At 38.0% G+C, this 21758-nt stretch overlaps 2 protein-coding genes across 2 annotated transcripts; one reads left to right on the plus strand and one right to left on the minus strand.

Moving 5' to 3' along the window:
- The first annotated feature begins 640 nt into the window (after positions 1–640).
- On the plus strand, positions 641–5012 carry LOC140940149 (emopamil-binding protein-like). The gene is made up of 4 exons (XM_073389048.1): positions 641–878; positions 2127–2273; positions 3994–4123; positions 4761–5012. Exons 1-4 carry the CDS (start codon positions 685–687, stop codon positions 4929–4931), a joined length of 642 nt encoding a protein of 213 aa, XP_073245149.1. The 5' UTR covers positions 641–684; the 3' UTR covers positions 4932–5012.
- A 3210-nt stretch (positions 5013–8222) lies between these two features.
- On the minus strand, positions 8223–9890 carry LOC140940150 (uncharacterized). Its single transcript, XM_073389049.1, has one exon. It carries the CDS (start codon positions 9849–9851, stop codon positions 8337–8339), a length of 1515 nt encoding a protein of 504 aa, XP_073245150.1. The 5' UTR covers positions 9852–9890; the 3' UTR covers positions 8223–8336.
- Positions 9891–21758: the final 11868 nt, after the last annotated feature.

Consider the following 21758-nt stretch of genomic DNA (forward strand, 5'->3'; position numbering starts at 1 on the left):
GTGTAAGTCTCTTAGAATATTGATAGCCCGAAACCGGCCAGGTCTAGAGATATTCAAGCAGTCGACAGTCGACACTTATCTGTTGGCCACGAAATCAACTCCCGTTTACAACATTACCATCTGTTTTCTTCACTTGAGTTCGTGTTAGATTAATTAATGGACACCTAGAGTTTTCGGGAGCCTCTTTTCTGGCTGAAACTCAGTCGTAAAGGTAAGTTTTGATCCCTATAATTTTCGCATCATTAGACTTTCAGCTAGGAAATCCGAACAGACGAAAAATTTTTAGGGGATAAAAATATGCCTATATCTACCGTTTAAATACTAAAATACGTCCAACAATGCTATGTTTAAGTGGTTTTGAACTATGTTCTCGTTGGGTGCCCCTGCTAATTACTTTATCAATATACAATTCATAAAATATATTTCAGCTTGTTTTGATGTTCGTGACAAATTATTATCAAAGTAACGTAATTGCCCTGTGTTGTAACATAGCCTTTGCAATACTGTATGTGCTTGTATGGTCATGCAAATAAAGCTCGTTGTTGTCGTCGCTGAGGCTTGTAAACAATCTGGTTTGCATCACGCAATTGTCACGCTTCAACGCTGACACGCATGCTCACAGCGTGACCCGTCAAGCGCGCGTTACCTCCTGAAACAGTTTACCGGTGAGCGGTGTCCTTCAAAATGTCTTTTAACTCAACTAAAGCCTTAGAAATTGCCCAGTATTTTACAAAAGACATTGAAGACCCTGTCAACCTGATTCCGGTGTTATTGGTGTTATTCTGTTTCATTTGGAGTGGTTTTCCGCGCGGTAAACATTCAGCTTTAGCATGGTGGGCGCTCTTTAATGGCTGCATAATCCATTGCTGGATGGACGGGTAAGATCAGATCTATCGTTGTGATCTTAACGCTAGTTTGATGTTCTGAGTAGTGTATTGAAAGTTTTTTAGTTGATAGGTCTAAATTGCCTCCGAGATTTGAGCTGAGGTACATCTCAGAGATGGGCGCCATTAACATAAGCTTAAGTTTTAAGCTAAAAGCTTATTTAAACTCATTTTCCCGAAAAAATTCCAGGCCACGGATAAACTCCGCGTTTATTGCAATATTTGAGGTATAAGTGCAGGATAGAGGGGTGCCAAGAAAAAGGAATGAAATCTCTTCTTTAGAAAATCTCAGATTCAGGCCCCCGAGGCTCGAGGATGCAGCCAAGGGAAGTTTGGGTGAAGCCGCTTATGACAAAACTCCTTCATTTCGCTCCCCTTTTTCAGACTATAGACCTTTTGAGGGGGACATTGGGGAGTACCCAACACCGAAATACCGTAAGAAATATTGGCAAATACCGAAATACTGTGTCAAAAATCAATGAAATACCGATACCGCATTCATGATCGGTCACGTTTATGCATCAGTCATTCCAGCTGCGCCAAGCCCCCCCCCCCGCCCCCGGGCTGACCCCCGGGCATTAGCATTTTTTTTGCCTTGGATAACAAATTCCCGGGGGTGGGGATTCTTGAGCTGTCCCCTGTCAACACTGCAAATTTTTTCATTGATCACACAGTCAAATAGTGCCGTTTTAAGCATTTTAATGAGCGATTTTTTGTTTCAATTAACGTCTTCCTTTGTAATAGTGCTAGGATTCTCATTAAGACTTCACGCCATGACGATACGCACCAGTTTATAATTTTAGTACTGATGTAGAATTATTGGCACAGCTGGAATTGACTGATGCATTACTTAAAGCTGTATCCATCTTGCATGTTTGTTTAACATTGCGAGAAAACATGAGAAGACCACCACTATTTGCCTTTGATCAATGTGACTTCCCTGAAGTTGTGCATCAAGCTCATCTTTGACCATTAAAATGAAGGATGTTGAAAGTGCAACAAAAGGATCATGGTTCGACATGTGTGATTCTTGTTGTTTTTATATGGGCAATTTAAGGATTTATATGTACCTTATTCCTCCCGTTTTTTTTTTCTCCATTTTTATTTTGCCGTTATTGTGAGGAATCATTTGTGAAGGAGTGCCTTTTGAGTGATGCTTGTCTGTGATGAAGCCAATAGAGTAACATTAATAGTAAATTATAGTTTAAAATATTGATAAAGTTTTCTTGTTTACTAATTCAGGGTGGTCGGTACCTGTGCCCGAGGACCAAAGTGGATGGTCATTGAATATGGCAAACTAGATGCTCGTTACTGGCCAACTAAGGATCCTCTAGTCATGTCAATTTCATTTTTGGAACTGGGTGTAATGGGCCCTCTTTGCATCCTTTGGTATGTCTTACTTTACTTATTCAACTTCATTTACTTGAAAACATATAACCTCATTTCCTATATACATACGAGGAGAGCAAGGGATTGGCCATTGGTAAGAGCACTCGTCTCCTGCCGGTGTGGCCTGGGTCTAAATCTCTGCATCGATGCCATATGTGGGTAGAGTTTGTTATTGGTTCTCTCCTTTGCTCTGAGAGGTTTTTCTCTGGGAAATGTGGTTTTCCTCTCTCCATAAAAACCAACATTTCCAAAATTCCAAATCAACCAGGAATCAGGTAAGCAAAGAACAACTTTGTGGGTGTGCTACCCCTCTAAATCATTAGTTACTGCATCTACATGTACCCTCTACATATGATCTTTGGTGGGGATCAATTTTATCCTTAGTTAAGGAAAGTGCATCATGATTATTAACAACTCCATAGCCAAAAACTGAGGAAAAAAATCGGTGCCAATTTTAACACTGAACCACCTGAAATATTATGCACTTAGGATGAAGTGTACATGAACATAGTTTGCAGTTAATAAAAGTGCGACCTCAAAACACTTATACAGTCAAACAGGGCTATAAATGGACACCAGCTTAATATGGACACCTCATTATTACGGACAGTTTGCCTTGTCCCTGGGGAAAGAAAGCCTGTACATTTTCTCTAAACTCAACCTGCTTAATACGGACACCCTGTTAATACGACACTTTTTATGGTCCCCTCAGTGTCCGTATCAACAAGGTTTGACTTTAATAATATTGAAAATCTTGCTGGAAGGGGAGGGGAGGAGAGGGGTTTACCACTTTGCAAATCTACCTATAGATCGAGAGGTGGCAACTAAAAAACTTTGTAGTAGCCCATAAGGTCTTCTAATTTTCCAAGAGATTTTGATGTCACCCTACCAATACAAGAATACTCCCTCATAAGAAAATTTCAGTCTCCACATCTATTATGATTGAAAAAAATCTACAGGTAAAATAAAATGTAATTTATTTACCCCAGAAATACATACAGGAACTTGCTTGAAAGTGTTTGTTTCAAATAAAAATAACTTGATTTTGGAATTTGTTTTTTGAGGATAGGAAACACCTGGAGAATAAGAAGTGTCTCAGAGCAAGGGCGAGAACCAACGACAAACTCGCCCATGAGACTCTCTATGGCCTGGGTAAAATTTCAAAGAAAATTGAAGTCACGATCATCGCTATTGATGAAATGATGATCTTAATTTAAAATGAAAGTGAAGATCACATTCATTGCCATTTCGATCAAGTATGAGAGCATAAATGTAAGTTGTGCGATGATGGCAAAGGAATCTCACTGCCAAAAAGTGTGCTACACATTACCTTTACCTTTTTGTATGTTCTAATTTCTGTCACTGACATGGTTGCTTGAGCTTGTTGGTAGCATTACCACACCAAACAATTCTTGATATATGACAATTTTGTTGAAAACCGATGATTTGCTGGAAAATGGGGATTGTGTGATGAAAATAATGTCTGCAGGTACCCATAGTGAGTCTTACCCATATAGCATTGAAGTTAAAACTTATACCCAATAAGCCATTTCCCCACCCTGAAGCCCCAGGTACCCATAGTGAGGCTTACCCATATAGCATTGAAGTTAAAACTTATACCCAATAAGCCATTCCCCCACCCTGAAGCCCCATTATTATTTTTTTAATTTCTTATTTTTTCTGTACTTGATATCGTAGCTGCTATCTTCTTTTTCCTCAGGTACAGATCCATTGTCAAGGATCTATGGTGGCGTCATTTTATGTCAATTTTGGTGTCAACTTTCCAGATTACAGGCTGCATTTTGTATTGTGGTGGAGAGGCTTATGATGGCTTCAAACATGTTCCTTTGGTGAGCTCAATAAATCAGGATGAATATTATTTTGATAATCAGTTTATTGATAAATAATTATTTAACAATAATTGATGAATGAGGCTGAGTATATTATGAAGAATTATGGAGATCAAGGAGGATAACACCCTCCGAGATCCCCATAATTCTTCATATGATATGGAAGCCAAATTCAATAATTGTTTTATTATTCATTCAAAATAATTCCTAGCTTAAAAACAGCTAACACATGCTTACCTCCATCGATGTTAAGTTAATCTTTGATAGTGCACGTTGAGGGTTGTTCAGCTCCACAAATATTCTCCAAATAGCAGATGTCCCCCCTTGAGTTGTCTTCTTGCTCCTTCTCGCCATGTTTTTAGCCATTAATTCACCTAGTTCTTACTCTTGAAACGAGTGAAATGTCCGCCATTTTTGTTTGCACAACCAAAACAACTCAACCTCATCCCCAGGTGATCTCAGTTAATGGTGCATTAACCTGAAAGAAAGCTGCATCATCAGTTGATTAATCGCAAAATTCTTCCAAATTTGGTCATCAGTAGCTGGTTATGGTGAATTATGGGTGTGCTTTTAGCCAATCAGAATCTGGGAAATATTTTGAATGAATAATAATAATAAATCATTTGTATTTTTGCAGGACTGGCCACCCACATTTGACAGTTTTGAAAAGGTGTTCTATTTCTGGACCATCTATGTGTGCGCTAATGGTGTTTGGATTGTTGTTCCAACAACAATCATGCTACAGACTCTGTCAGAAATGAAGGACATATATAGTCCTCCTGCTGGTTCAAAGAAAAAACGCAGTTAACCATAGTAGTTGCTTGACGTAGAAAATGCTAACCGTATCTTCTCAATTCAACCCTCCTGGCTCCGGTCCAGCCATTTGTTTTAAACTTAGCTGCGGGGACCAGGCAGTTGCTTGAATCGGTAGTTTATTCATGGCTGTAGTTGATGTTTTTCCTTTTAAAGTTTTTTCCCCCTTCATCTCACCCTTTTCCCTCAGTTTTATCATCATATAAAGAAATATGTAAGGAGCATTTGATTGAGAAAATATGGTAGTTGCTGTTTTAATTTGCACTTTACACGGCAATGTATTTAGGCAGATCTAAAGGCACTATCCTTCCTTTGTACAAAGTGTGTTTGAACAGCCATGCATTTAAGCAGTGGGCTCTCCTATAGGCACTTAATTTTACATCTGGCCTCAGTGTTCAAAAGATGGATAGCATTCCATTGGATAGAACTCTATCCACTGGATAACCCAGTTGGTTTCCTTAGTACTTAACTGCAGGATAGTGATTTCTTTTATGACAGGAAAAGTGGTTCTCATTATTTCATTCACATTTCTTTTTGTTGCATCATACCAAGTATAAGTTGATATTGGAATTTTTCTGTTTAAAGTAGTGTAGTAAACAAAGTGTGTTACGGGTCATATCCTATACACGTGACAAGTAAAAAGGTATAAGACTTTCCTGTGTCTTTATATTTACTTTGAGCGAGGTTTTAGAAATGCACATTTGGCCAATGAGTACAATTTTATCTTAGGGAGTTTAATCTGATTACAGGCCTTTTGAATAAGTAATCAAGCGATAATATTTTCCATTGCACAACAAAATGTTGGCAATGTTTTTGCATTATTGCCTTTTTTCTTAAGTAAACAATCATTCTTTTTTATAAAAAAAGTGCAGAATAAAAAATGTACAGTCAAACATCTCCTTACAGTCACCTCTATAATACAGACACTTCTCTATTAGACAATTCTCTTTTGTCCCAAAGACACCAAAATTCATGCAATTTCTCTCTGTAATATGGACACCTCTCTATTACAGACAGTTCTCTTTGTCCCAAAGACACCAAAATTCATGCAATTTCTACCTCTATAATGTGGACACCTCAGTCCCCTCCATTTGGTCCTATTTTATGGAGGTTTGACTTTACATACCTTTTATAGTATGAGATGAGATAGTCAGCTCCTTTGGTTTAGACACCTTGTTGTCAAAGAGACAAGTCTCTTTGAAGAAGTAACTCTAACACCAGATAAAAAGTAAAAAAAAAAAAAACGCTTCAGTAGTTGAAGAGAACATACATTTTCTTTAAGAACTGACTACACATGTATCACAAATCAAAGCCTTCTAACTTTTGTTTTAACTTGTTCCAATAATTATTTAGGGATGACCAGTTTCTTAATAGTACTGTATAATTTTCTCATCTTCAATAAAAAAATGTAACTAAGGCACTGATAAAAAAACAATATTGGATCAATAAACTTAACTTGAATTTTCAACAATAACCAACACTGTCCTCCTTAACATCCATTCCTTGGAGACTGAATCAAAAGCCATCGAAAATATGTCTCCATTTCTTAATGGCTTAAATCCTTTGGCCAGTTCTTTGCAGCCTGCATACATGTAGATGGCAGGATTTCTTCTTTACAGCAGAGTTGCCATGAGATGCTGCCAGGGATTTTCAAGAGCAGCAAGCCTGTGAGGAAATATCAATTTGACTAGCTCAAACTTGATTTGGGAGATCAATTTGACTAGCTCCCAATCTTCAACTGGCTCCACCGCCAAAAAACTACAGCACTCGCCCACTAATCCTGCCAGCTACACAGGCTAGTTCTTTGTAGGTTCTGATGACCAAATTTGGATCATGTTTACTGATGTCAATCCTATACTGCACTTTTTGAAGTTAACAAATTCTTTTCAATTTTTTTTTTTAGCAATAAAGGATGGAAATGAATATAACAACATTAATACCATTCTATCCTAGCCTGAGAAAACACCCAAGATTTTGCAACACCACCGGTGCTTTCATCTGAGAAACGAGCTCAGAAATTCCATGCGGATGGCATGTCACTACCGCACGTCATCAGTATGGAATTTCTGGGCTCGTTTCTCAGAGGTAATTTTGCAGGGAAACCACCGGTGGCATCACAAAATGTTGGTTGTTTTCTCAGGCTAATTCTGTCCTTGACACAAAATACACCTTCCTTTATCTTACACTTTATCATACATTTATTTGCCATGTATAATTTAAACAATGTACATTAAACAAAGAAAAACAAAAATTGTATCCAACGAAAAAAATTGAAGGGCAATATAGTTGGCAACCTGTGTTGCATTCCAAAAATGTTAGCAAGAAGCAAACCCTATTACAATACTTTATAAAGAAGGAAATCAGACTAAGAAGCAAGGAAGACACCAAAAATATTATTATAAGGCTAATAAATAGCTGAATTTTTTAATTGAGCAAAACTTTGAAAACAAAATGAAAAACAAAAAGTCAAGTAAGATAATGTTAGAAACTTTGAAGAAAGAGTGATGGGTTGGTCAATATTGGATATAATCAGGAAGAAAAGGTCATAAACATGGTGCGTGATCATGCTGCTGTCCTTCATGAAGTCACTTTTGTCAATTATTAAAAATGCCACTTCTCGTAAATTTAGCTAGCTTTAAAAAATTCACCATCTTATTTATACATCATGGAACACATACTAGTTAGGAAAAACAATATTGAAATGGGTTGGTCATGCAATGGAGAATAAGGTACTTCAGGGCATGTTCTTAAAATTATTCACCAAATTTCCTTGTTTGCACTGCTTCTCAAAAAAAGAATCCGTTATGGGGAAAATATGGATACTTTCTCGACAAGTCAAGATTGTTGCTTGGAGATAAGTTAAGAAATTAGGAGGCAATTAATCCTACACGAAACAGAATTTCGCCACTTAAAGTTTCTCATGTGCTTGTTTGTCGACGGTCAAGTATTCTTCAGGAAATTTACAGCTGTACTTTTCATATCATATGCGATGATTTGTTTCTGAGTTGATTGAGAATGCGAATAAATACAAAAAAATCAAGGGCTTCGATTGGAGAGAAATACATCGTTGCCAAAGACTCGGCAAAACATGATGAACATGGCGCGTCAATCAGTGATTTGTTACAAATAGTTGTGGTGAGTCCTGGGACTCATCTTGTGCAAAATCATGAGTACCAGTAAAAAAAAACGAGTCCAAATTTGAAAATGCTAGGAACACTTGGGACCATGACCCCTTTTGGGGTGCACACACAGACAAAAAAAAGGATGAAACGCTTATAGCCTTGCTGCTAAAGAAGGCTCGACTAGCAATTTCTTAGGATCCTGAGGGAAACAAAAACTATTCAAAGACACATTGTCATAAAAATATTTTCTGCCATTAATAATTTGTTCCACTTCACTACTAAGTCTTCAGACTTCTCAATCTCTCCATCTCTGAAACCGACCATAAGTAGTGATGCATTTCCTTTTCTGCAATGTCAAGTTCATCGAGATCCTCTCTTTCTCCATCCAGTTGCTGTGAACTCTGGATATCACATATTCTTGCCTCAAAATAACCATCCATTAACTCTTCTTCAGAGTAACCACATTTAAGAAGTTTTTCTATCAAAATATCATTGTCATCCAATTCATCTCCATCTGCACAAGTAGTCAAACCTTCAATGTAGACTGTTGACGTTACATTACCCCCACTTACAAGACTTGCATCACTTGTCAGTACAACTGAAGATGTGTCATAGGGTGGGGCAAATTCACCATTTACTTTTGTACCAATTCCCAAATCATTTCCATGGCAACCAGGCACTTGTTGCCCTCTTGCCTCAGAGCAGTTCCGTGAAACTGACGGTGCTGCATTATTTGTTTCACTTGTTGCACTAGATATTTCTAGATTTTGATGTTCCTGATTAAGGAGACGACATTTGGCCAACTGTATCTTTGCCTTGCGATTCCTGTCTGAGATTTCTTTCTTTTTCATCCACAAGGACTTGACAACAGATAAATCAAGCCTCCCACATTTCTTGTGAAAATTTACAATGTCAACGATGTGCTTAGTAATTCCCCTTTGAGTCACAGATGCTGGTATCCATGGCACTTCTTTTCCCAGATCGAGTAAACTGATCTTTGTGCGACCCATTTCCTTTTTAACCTGTTCGATTTTCAAGGAATTTTTTCCTAACACTTGTGAAATCTTTTCTTTTGTTGGAGACAAGTTTTGGCACTCGAGCACCAGTAGCACTAAACTGATAGCTTTCAATGCAGGATTTTTACAAGACAACAGGCCAAAGCACTTACAAATTTGACAAAGATCGGTGCACAACCTCTCGGAGGAGCTGTCATGCACTGAAAAATCCGACAAAAGGTTGACAACAAGAGACTCGACACTCAGCCGATCCAATTTTATATCAAGCGCTTTTACCATAATTTTCACGCACCTCCCAAGCAAAAACATGTTACATTCAGCCACTTCAGCTATGCGTCTGTAGGTTACCTGAATATTATTTTGCCTGCAAACGATAAACAAGCATCCACCGACAAAAATGTTTCTTCGAAACGACAAGCCACGAACTGCCCCTGAACTTCTCATCGGCAAAATTCTAGAGAACAATAAATCTCGCGCCTTCTCGAGAATTTCATTCGACAGGTTGAGGCGCTTCACTTGGTGGAGCAAGCAAGATTGAAGGGTTCTTCTAGTTACTGACGATTCAACCGTAGGCAAACGTTGCCTCGCGTTTCTTGACAGCTCGTGACGATCGTTGAATGTCCTTCCACTGGTACTAACGAAAGTGGTACCACGTTTTTCTCTTTCCGTGCTGAAAACTCTGCCTTCTACAATAGCTCCGCACTCGTGACATACATGTTCTCCCTCTTGCTCAGCTTCAACAGCAATTTCATGGCAAACAGGACATTCGGAAGGCATGGCTAATTGTAAAGATGTAAACGTTTGCAAAACGACAGGTTTGCTGTGATATTCTAGGCGTTTCTTGCGCTAGTGCCAGTCTCTTTTGTTCGAAAGTTCCTCTTACCCATAATTCACCATCAGCATTGTACAATGACCGCTCCCTAATGTAACGGATGTACAGCGCATTTGTTTTTGTAAAAGTAGTCAAGAAAAACAGCTCAGACAATACTCTAACTATTACATTAATGAAAGGAGAATTTCTTTATTCCAGGAACAGAAAAAATATGCTTGAAAGGAGTCTAAGTTACACGGATCCGGACAAATTGTTGAACGGGAAAAAACTTGCACCGAACCGCCTTTCGTTTACATGGGACCTGCGGAACCATGCAAATTTTTGAACGGCAGAAAGTACAGCAATCTGTAACAGAATTTGCATGATTCCATGTAAACGGGTTGCACAAGTAAAACATTCGTCCGTTCAAAAATTTGCCAAGACCCACGTGTGGACGCGCATGTGGCTCCCGTGCTTGTTCGCGGGGGAAGCAGTGGTGACGTTGCGAAATGTCGGTTGTTTGCTCAGGCTAGAGGAGTCTTGAATGTCAACGTCACGTTTTCTGTAGACTTTCTAACGCTCGCTCGGTCGCTGCGCGACCTCGATTTAGCTCGCTTCATTCGATTTTTTTCGCTCGGGATAAGAACTAGGTCGACTTGTAGCAAAGTCTACGTTTTCTGTTCGCCAATTGAAACAGACAATTTTTTATGCTCGCGACGACGCTGGCGGATGTTAAGTTTCATTATGACGCCATTTTTTCTGATAGCTATGGATCGTTCACATCTTGAATTTTTGTAAACTGCTGCGCGGAAATCAGCGATGGTTTGATGCAAGAACTGCTATGAAAAATGGTCCTAGAAGTTTGGACTATATTTTAATCACAGTTGTTACGTCAAAATGAATATTCTACAGGAACATGTAGTGGAAAAAAACGAAGGAACTAGTATGGTGCTTTTTTTGACAGACCATGAAGAAAGGTTGTTTTTTCTACAAGCAAGTTACAGCAATATCGACGCCATCTAAGAGGAAGCGGTCAGGGGCACTCAACGTCAATTTTTGGAAAATATCTGTTCGGAAGACGATTTGAGAACTAGAATTTTCGGAACATTTGTTGTAAAATTTCCTGCTTGCCTGCCTCTCCTAGGATTTTCGAACATCTAAAAAATGGTATAATTGCTGGCTGAAATTTTGGAAAAGGTAAGTTTTGATCCCTATAATTTTCGGATCACTAGACTTTCGGCTAGGAAATCCGAACAGATGGAAAATTTTTAGGGGATAAAAACATGCCTATTTCTACCGTCTAAATACTAAAATACATTCAACAATGCTATGTTTAAGTGGTTTTGAACTATATTCTTGTTGGGTGCCCCTGAAGCGGTGTCAGGTCGTTTGCCCGATGGCAGTTCGCCCGGACTTAATCGGCAGGAGTGTATTTATACTTTTTACTTCTTATTGCAACTCTTCGTCTATTAAAGTGACTCTCATATACCTAATTTAAGGAAAATCTGACTAGTTTATTTTGTGGCTGTGTTTATATTAAGGTACACGAGATCATTATGCGGTACGAATGTGCTGAATCACACGCGGCTTTGGCACCATGTTAAACAAGTTTCCTTGAAGTATTTTCGAGCCATGGACCAAGAACCCTTAAAACTCATAATCAGAACGCTAGCTCATTTTTACTCTTGCTAATTGCTTGGTAATTTTCTAAAGTGTTTCCGAAACTAAGTGCAGTTTATGTTACCACTTAGACACCTACTGGTTCGTCAAGGGTAGGATTGTTCATAACTCTTCGTAGATTCAAATATGTCAGTGTTTGTTGAAGCCAATTGAGTGTGCATGTTTAAAAAGTCGGCTACTCTCTAGGCAGCAAAGCATACGTATTAAACAGGGAGGCGCATAAATAAGACTGGTCTTGGTCATTTGACTTCTTGTTACCATACTGGAGATCCCCACAAATTGTTTGAACTTGATTGGCGTATTTTTCACTATATGAGAATTACTGCACTTAAGGAAAATTCTTGATAAAACTTTTCTTTCTTTCAAGCAACTCGTTAGTCGATGACACTTTGCTGAATACAATCGTTCTACATCAGAATAAGATGTGTTTTGGAGTCCATGAATGCTGACAGGGTAATTCTAATCACTTTTATTTTCAATGAGGAAGAGCATTTCCTAAGGGCCAGTACAATGTGCTTACATTCATGTTTGATAGTTCTTTTTTGGCGTGTCGGAAAATGGTTTGGCACTCCTTAATTTCCGTTTCTAGGCGTTTCTTAGATATTGGGCGGGTAGGAAAAGCTGATTGTGGTCATCTGGCCTCCAGTTCAAAATAAATTAATTAGAACCATGCTGGAGACCGTCGTTTGTAAACCCGCGGGCTTGCTATTTTCGGCGATGGTCTAAAGGTAACAAATAAAATAGTCTTATAAAAAAATTTCTTCAAGATTTTCTCTTGCAGAAAATGATGAAAAGAAGACTGGTAAATACATGACAGACGGGAACTGACTCAATTCCCCAATGCGATTTTATTCATTGGAAATATCATAAGTAGGTTGAGCATGGAAAAATATAGTTCATTCTTGGTCTGCCTAATGAACTCAGTAATCAACCGGAAAACACCTTTACATTTAGCTTCGGAAACGACCTAGCATCTTATCGATCGTTAATTATCGCAAAAGTACCGTTGATATAAAGCCCGCTGCTCAATTCTAATTTCTCCTTTATGTATTTTGATTTTACTATTATGTCAACTCGTTGAGTAAGGTATCGGTTTGATTTTTCGTAGCATAAGTCACCTTATGTCAGATTTCACCGGTAGAGGTATAATTATCGATTCGCGAAACGACTTAAAGATCGTTGAAAACCTGATTTACACGAGCAGCATTTGATTAAGTTAATTGAATTATGTCGGTAATTCAGTTACTTGAATTTTATAATAATCAACTTAAGTACTGTAGCTTAAATAAACAGAGTAAATTGCCCACTCCCGGTCGCACAGTCTAACTGTGTTTTTTTTTTCGCTATTTCAGCAAAAATATAATCATTCTCAAAAATGAATCAGCTGTTCTTCTGCACAGTTATATGCGGGTTCTTGATATCGGAAGCCGTTTGTTAGTAAGGCGTGTCTCATTTTTTCAAGTAAGTTATAATCCTTTTCGTTCTTGTTTTCTTTCAGGATCAGCCGAGAGACAGCCGTAAATAGTTGCATTTGTTGCACTTACAAAGTACTTCAGTCAGCAAAAGAGGGACTCGCATTTGATTAGTGGTTTCATTGTTACAGACCCATTTCTGGTGTGTCCATATCATTTCCAAGTGGCTCGTGGCAGTGCCCTCTTTATTCATTAGTGAATACCTTTTTTGGTATTGTGAGCCGTTTTGTTGGTATGGCGGCATGCTTTTGACTGCTGCCACACTAACATTATTCGTGGAGCAAAAGCAGAAAAAAAATGAATGAAATGGTTTTTTTTTTTGAAATAACAACTTAAAAGAAAAACCCTTGACCCTGTGAGCCCTATAAAAATCTAAATTTGGTTCGTGAAGGACTCGGCATGCAAGGGAAAGAACCAGTTTGCGTCACCTAGTCAAATGAAAAAATTATCCGAAAAATCGTGTAGTTATTTTGTTGGGTCGTGTAGAAAACATTAGGTGAGTGTGAGGGGCAAGGCTAAAGAGAAAAGAAATAAAACTCTTTAGTGTTCGAAGCAAACCACAGGACGTAGCCAATGGGGATGGATTTAACCTTAAAAAATTTGGATTTTTCGTGCACTCAACCTCAAAAAATTGATCACATTATATGGCGGTACAGCTTTGTTTATTTATTTAAAAGCCCTGTTTCCTTCAAGGAAGTTTTGTTAACGTGCTTAGTAATCTTTCCATATAAGTCGGTACAATTTTTCTTTGTATTTACTTTCAGGGCCATCCGCCCAAAGTTGACCTCGGAATTTCGGGTAGAACTAGATTAAAGAAATAATATGTGGGTTTTTCCACTCCATCACCGGGATCTTTCGAAGCGTACTTAATCTCAGACAACCGTTTTAACACACCTGGGAAATATGTGATTCCATAATGCGCCTAAATGCCAAGGGTACTAATGCTAAATAAAATTGGCACCTAAAATGTTCTCAGTTTTGCCTCCCGTTTGCTTGGTCTTGTAACAACTAACTGAAATTCACAGTTAAAGATAAGGGAATGAGCTGTCAGCAATTTTGTTCGTGTTCTTCATCAAAACATTTCTCCAATCGCATGTCTTTTCATAGATTGATCATGACTGACAAAGGCAGAAAACGCCTCCAGAATGTACTAACTAGGTCTAGATGTTTCTTTCATGTAAACCGAAATAGCCTGTTTGGGCCTAAATGGGATTAAACATAATCTCGATTCATCTCATAAATGCGAACGCTACCCATTCCATAAAAGAAGCATTAAGCAGATTAATATTATAAGCTGACTTAATATAATGCATTTTTAGCAGTTTTGAGCCTTTTTACAGACCGAAATGACAGATTTCCCTACCCTTTAACATACTTCACCTTGTGAAATCCCTACCCTTTTATATACCTGAAGCGTCAAAAAGGTACCCCTTTAGGGTGGAGCCTCCTCGCATTATACAGGGTACCCCCTCCCTCCCCCTGGAAGCAGCCTAAGTCGCATCTACTGAAAGGACTGCACTTCAGATGATGATGAATTTATGTGCGAGTCAGCAACAGGAAGGAGTTATTGCTCGAGTGACACAGTTAGCTCGAAATGTCGAAATTAGCTTCCAAAGTCGTACTGGAACACCATTCTCGGTGAGATTGAAAAGAAAAAGTGCTGAAACGTGAAACGTGCACGTGAACTGATGACGTCAGTAGCTGACGAATGTCCCAACACTTAGCATGCGCACTTCATGCTTGTTTTGTACCTTTTCAAGTTTTCAAAAGTAAAATTCAAGAGTACAAAAATGTTTAAAACCCCTTTGGCTGCGTCTTGGTCGTAAGCCGGATGAAACAATTACAAAAACATTAGAAAAAATCGCAATAATAATAACAATTCTACAAACAAAAATCCCAATTAGCTAAATAACGTCGAGTTGTGGACAAATGAAGTTTGGGAGGAGATGACATTGAGTAGTATTGAGGATCTTATTGAAAGATGTCTCTTCAGAAATATTTCAATTGGTGTTAAAGCACCTGGCTTATGTACAATTAAAGCCCGTTAATAAATACAAAATTTTCCGGTCATTTCATCAGTGCACTTGTTACATTACACGTTGAGATTGTTTTGGCTACTCCTATTACGTGCTATTACGCACAGATGCGTGGCAAAACTTGTCTCTTTCCCTCGCGAAAAAACGTTTGTTTTACTTGTGAGTGGTAAAACACGCATCTCAAAAAACGCAAAATTGTCATTAAATACAAAACTTGTTTTGAAACTTTTCCACAGAGAAAACAGGAAGACCATCTCAACTGGAAGATCATCTTAACGTCAAACCAAACTGAATTTTCTTTCATGCACGATGATTATAACTTCCCTGCATCCCTAGTTGACATTTTGATGGGTGAAAGAGTTTGTTTTAATCTCCCTTAAAGTCTAAATTCTTGTCCTATCTTCCGTGATATTTACAGAGACAGATATTGCTGATCTCTGACTTTGTATAATTACTAATAATTATAAGTGCTTCAAATGTTTACAAGAAGTTGCGGACCTGATATTTTAATTGATCTTTGTGCTTAATATCTATTATCTTGTTATAGTGAGTACTTCAAATGTTCACAAACACATAATACGTCTGTGAACATATATGGGCATAAACAAAGGAAGCATTCACGTATAAACGGCTTTGTATGTTTTCTGTCTGTAAGAGCTATGAAATCTAACTTTGACTGAGCTGTGTCACGATGTAGTGGAAACGTAGTTGCAAGACGTATTTTCTCTTTAGAATAGTATTAGAGATATAAGAATAATATATGTAGTTGATCTTTTATGCTGAATATGTAGTCTATTAATATTTCAAGTGTCTGGTAATTAAATAACATCTTGGCTGTTGAAATAAACCATTATACTTCAAGAGAAATGTATGGGAAGAGTCATCGTAAAACTGACGTCAGAAGTCACTATCAGATCTCAAAGTAGTTACACTTCATGTCTACCCAGTAAAGTCGTACTGACCGCCTTCTGAATTGATTTTTAGAGGGAGGATGGGAAACACCCTTTTTCTGAAAATGTATACCTTTAGTGACCTTAAGTTATCAAGAACCCAGTTGACCGAATGTATGTTTCTTCTCATATTTATACCGGTCTCCCTGCAACCGACGTAATTTTTGTACCATGCATATCATGCCCTGAATACAATTAGTACTTCAATTCAAATGCTTGATGATGTCGGCTACCAATTTCAGTTCTAGTCGACAGTCGAAACACATCCATTCATCTATCTATGACTGTCAAACATCCGCGTTCTCTGTCCCTGTTGTATCGGTATTTGGTCATTCTAAGCTACGAACATCTTTGACGGTTCAGATTATACACTTATCAGGGGTATCCAACGACTGTTTTCTGTAAATTATCTGTTCGGAGAAAGCAAGTATTGCCTTGAATTTTCTATTACTTGAGGAAGGCTAAAGATTTCTAGATGACCGTTCCATTCAAGTACAATTTTCGAAGCTTACCTAGTAAATTCGTTGCGATTTTCTGAAGTTCAATTTGTCACATTAAACACCCCAGGTTAGGCTATTTTTCGTAGAAAAGGACATCTAAAATTTTCGGATTCAAAAGTGTGATGGAAAGAGGAATAAACTTTTAGGGAAAATAATATTGAAGCCCTTGTAATTTCGAAAAGACTCAAGTTCCCCTAGGATGGCCGAACAGATACAACCTTATAGCACCGCTTAGAATGCATTTCTAGAGGTCTAAAATGAATGAATTTGGGAGTAAAGGTCGCCAGGTCCCCCCGATGTATCACGTTTACATGAATTGTGGTGAGAATCAATGCAACAAGTGGAATTTAATCCCGCAGTCTCACGTAGTTTAAGTTTTTGTTGTTTACCTCTAGCTTACAGGCGGCTCTGAAGGAGTAAAACCGATGAGGTCATTCCAACTGGACAATTACTAAACTGATGATTATTATAAACATTCTGAGCGTCAATAGCTTTGCCGACATGAATTGCGATTCTCAGCAAGTAGACGTTTCTTGTCATGATCAGAGGTTAAGCTTAATTTGGCAACAGATAACAAAGAAGTTTTTTTTTTATATGGAACTACTTCCTGCATGACTCGTCATTAACAGCAGTTTCCCAGTGCAGTTACCCTTTCCTAATCCATCCTTAAACGTCAGTCACCAAAAAAGACTTGAAGAAAAGATTGAAAAATGAACAGTACCAAGTGAATGTTAGATTGCTGAAGAGGTTTCAACTGATTTCGACTGAATTGTCACAACAAAGGATTTTTTAAATAGAGAGGCCCAGAAGTTTTATCTACATTTCTTCTCTCCACAACGTGGTAGAGATAGTGTTATTAGGGTGAGATGAGGCTATTTTTTCTTCTATCATGGCTGACATTTGAGCTCTGATGTTACAAATTTCAGTCGAATAAATGCCCAAATTTCTTGCGTTGACCGTAGAAATATTATCTGTAACAATGTTTTATATACAAAAACGCGCAAATGGCTTCCGCGTTCCTCAGTTGTTATGAACTGGGAATATATTTAAAATATATTCTATATATTATAAGTAAACTGCAATGAAACAAATGAATTTGTTAATGTAACGTTCCCTTCAGGTTGTTTTCAAGTTCGTCTTTTTAAATATCAAAGAACCTGAAAAATCCAGTCTTGACCTTAACTTTAACATAACTGCTCGCAAAGCCAGTTAACGTACTCCTGGATGGAACTTTGTTCGAGTGGCAATTGAGCTATTAGTACAGACTAACTGGTAGGAATGTTACTGTTTAACTACTTATTTTAGCTTCATCTTATTTTAAGTAATTTTGTAGGATCAATCATAAGGCTAGTTTTTTTTTTTCCACGTTTCTGGTTTGACCTCGGATTATTGCCAAAAAAGAGCAAATTGACACTATCTGTTCCTGAACACTAAGTCAACTGAATGAGGAAAAGCTTATTCGAACTACTGCGCTTGAATTATACTGTCACTTACTGTAGTTACAAGCAAAGCCAAAAAGAATCCAAACTTTTTTGTACTGGGTGGTCATGGATCAATAGTGGTCTTGCGGCTTTAAGTAAAAAGAAGGTGTTATTTTTTTTCCTGTACAACAAGGGCTTAACTTCGACCTTTGAGCACAACGCTTTATCCAATTGAGGTAAACTCGCGTGGCGTGTTGAGTGCACCAAGAATAGGTTCATTGGAATGTAACTACGTGCTTTTAACTTGCGAAGGCTTTATCTTATGAGAGTTTGATGACGGCTTTTGAAGTATTTTTGTGCCGGGGCTGGGGGGGGGGGGGGGGGGGGGTAACAAGCTGTTTTGCCATCAATCATCGCTAAACTATGACGTCTAAACTCACAATTTCAGAGATTGCTAAAAACTGTCGTAAGAAAAAATTTAAGGTCTTGTATTAAGCCCATGCTTTTCCTTTTTTAAAACTGCAAACGTTTACTTTTTCCTCATCGATCATTATATACATGTATAATGGTCATGAATCACAGCTAAGAACTAAGAGATCCATTAGTGAATGAAACCACTAAGCCCGCACTACCCTTCATGATCTTATTAGAGCTTGAAAAACAAACTTAAGGGCAGCTAACCACCTGATCGCATGTTTTCTTCCTTTTTAAAACAGCAAACTTTTTCGCGTCGATCGTTATAATTGTATATCGACTTGAATTGCAGCTAAGAACTAAGATATCCATTAGAATGAAACCCGACAAAGCCTGGGCTGCCCTTCATGATCTTATTAGAGCTTTAAATAACAAACTTAAGTGTAGCCATTGTATTAAGAAAGAATTTGAAGTAGTCTCGTGGACGGCTTTAAGTTATTGCGCTCACAAGGAGCTTTAGACACCTTAAGTCTCCATTAACAATTAGATGCACAATCTTCTTTCATGTTCTCATTTAAGTAATGCTCTACGTAAGAAGGGGACAAAATCGTTAATCCAATGTAAGATCTTTCGCTGGGATCAAAACACATGATAACGGGAGAATTTATCTCGGGTGGACAGCTACCCATTGCTCATGAGGGTTCTGCTCACGTTGCCTGCTCTAATGTCAAGTAAAAATAGATTTAAACAGACTGAGTCACGCTATATGCTATCTTTAAAAAAAACCTTTTTAAAGCTTTCACATCAGTTGAATTCAGAAAATAATGGTCCGATCATGCTTTTCAAGGCTTATACTGACTAGGCATTGAAACAGGTTTCCCGTACGGTCGTCGGTTGTTACGGATGGCAAAGATCACGGGACATGGATTGAAACTTGACAAAGTTAAGCAAACTTTTTCGAGTTTTAATGCCATGCCTCCAAAACTCACCGAAAAAAAAAATATATGGTTAGAGCTCCCTGATGAAATTTGCTTAATATCTTCTTCATAACTCTGCAGAAGCATTTGGTGTATGGGGGGAACTAAGTAATCATGCATGTATTAGACGCTAGTGTTTCATCACCAGATGAAGCACCTGGAAGAGAGTTGAAAATACGACGCGCAACGGAGTATTTTTGACGAACTTCCACGGTGTTTCATATGCTGATGAAACACTGTGTCGAATGCTTGATATTACCTGTCAAACAAAATGACTTTAGAAGGAAAAAATTAGGATTCATCTGATTTCCAAACACTCATTAAACATTAATTTCCTTCGTAATTTCTTTATGAATTATTAATTAGTTTGAGAAGGAAATGACTCCAGCACAGAATTGACCTGGAAACAGCAATATCGTGATCCTCGTGACGTAGTCTTCAACAAGAGTTATTCGGCGATAAAAATTAGTTACAAGACTGCCAGTTTAAAGCAGTATAATTCTGTAATGTTGCTGAAATTTTCAAGTTTTTGCGATGATTATAAAAAATAACTGTAAATCAAAGACGATAGTTGTTTTTCAGTTGAAGAGTTCTGTAGAGTCATCAAGATAAAGTTTCAGTTTAAAGTAGATTATACCAAAATAATTTTGACGAAGTTATTAGCGATGTCAATATAAAATTAAGTGAGTCTCTTGTTGTACTGGATATCGGATCAACCCACGCACATGATCTTACTTGGCACGTAAAAACATCGAAGTCTTTCAAGCTTACTAGCCCTGCCTTAAGTGCACGGCTACCGTGACTGGGTATCATTAACCGGCTTCCTGATTTGTGAACGAAGGCCACCCAGCCACCCAACCAAAGGACTTCCTCACCCAGCCATTGTTACCAGTATATGGGTACAATAAATTGCTGTTGTTGCCTGCAGCCATGCTAGTCATCAGGCCGAATACTTGGTCACATTTAATTTTATGAACTACCTGCGGCTTAGGTGTTCAATTGTCTACTTCCAGCCAATCTTGCTTTTCTTTCTCTGTCCGTTTAAATTGTATTCAATGCAAATTGAGCAAAAAGACGCTGGATTGTATTTCTTCGAGTGTCGTCCGGAGTTATCACCTACTTCAGTTTGAACTCCTGCTCCAAAATATTTACGGGCAGTACGATCCCGCTTGTATATACATTAAACTCCTTCACATACTTGTCTTATTTTGTTAGAGAACTGGAGCACTCATGAGGAAAAAAAAAATGAAATTCAACGCATGCGTATATTTTGGGCCAGTTTCGAATTCTCCAACTTCATTCTTGTGGCTCCGAGACTAAGGGGTTTAAAGCAAAAGAAATGAATTATTCATCACTGAATATCAATGCAATTTCTTCTGTTTTATACCCCTAAGCCTCGTAGCCAAGTATGAATTCAGAAAAACGGGAAACTGACCTATTTCATCAACTTCATTTCATACATTCTTAAAATCAAAAACAAAGAAAAAATAATTATCTAAACCAAAAATAAAAATTGAAAACAATAAAAATGATTTCGCTTCGTGCAGAATGCTTAAGGGAAAGTCCACATGGATGCTAAGAAATTAAAATCTATTGATGAGTTAATGGCAGGAAACAATTTGAGATTGTTAGACAAAAAATGTAGCTTACGATCACAAGTGTGTGATCTGAGATTGTTCATTTGACACTGACTTGAAATTAAACAAATGTTTGACAACTGTACCGAGACAATCTCGTAGCCTGCAGTATTGGGCACCTACTAGGCCAGTTGCCTTAATTAAAAATTTGAAGGTGCTAATAAAATTATATGGTTTAGAAGGCTTTACTTTAGAAAATCATTTTTCCCTTTTGGCCTTGGCAAGAATTTCTGTCAGGCTACGTTTCTGCGAGGATATTTGTTTCCACCGTTTTTGATGGTAGAAATAATGTCTCGATTGACATTTGAATGATTCAATTCTATCAATTAGGAGGTATGCAAGCAGCGTCTCATATTTTGTTTGAAATCCGACAAATCTCTGAAGGATCCCCTGGGCAGAAATTTCACCCCAATTGAGAAGTTTCCGCCGGAGAAGGATTTGCTAACGAGCTCTTTCATCTTCAGCGACTGTGCTACCTATGTTTTCACTGCCTCGGTATTTAACCTCTTGACATGAAATTGTTTTTGTTTTCTCCTATAGCTTTTAAATACACGGGAGCGAAATGAGACTTGAACGACCAGTAAAAGGATTAGCACTGTCTCAGTAAAAAGGTGGTGCTAGCGACAAAGAAATCAGCCGGACTTACGTACCTTTGGGTCGGCTTAAGCAAAATGGCCCCCTTCAGTTTAGGACGGAATCCGGACATATCTCGCAACGAAGCCCAAATAGATATTTAATATCTTTTGAAGATGACATTGTCATTAGAAAGATTGACGTGATTGACCT

The sequence above is a fragment of the Porites lutea genome, chromosome 6 (genome assembly GCF_958299795.1).
Source record: "Porites lutea chromosome 6, jaPorLute2.1, whole genome shotgun sequence".
NCBI lineage: Eukaryota > Metazoa > Cnidaria > Anthozoa > Scleractinia > Poritidae > Porites > Porites lutea.

Coding starts and splice junctions, on each gene's coding strand:
- LOC140940149 (XM_073389048.1), top strand. CDS start 685: ATGTCTTTTAACTCAACTAAAGCCTTAGAAATTGCCCAGTATTTTACA. Junction 879..2,126: donor ATCCATTGCTGGATGGACGG/GTAAGATCAGAT, acceptor TTACTAATTCAG/GGTGGTCGGTACCTGTGCCC. Junction 2,274..3,993: donor GGCCCTCTTTGCATCCTTTG/GTATGTCTTACT, acceptor CTTTTTCCTCAG/GTACAGATCCATTGTCAAGG.
- LOC140940150 (XM_073389049.1), bottom strand. CDS start 9,851: ATGCCTTCCGAATGTCCTGTTTGCCATGAAATTGCTGTTGAAGCTGAG.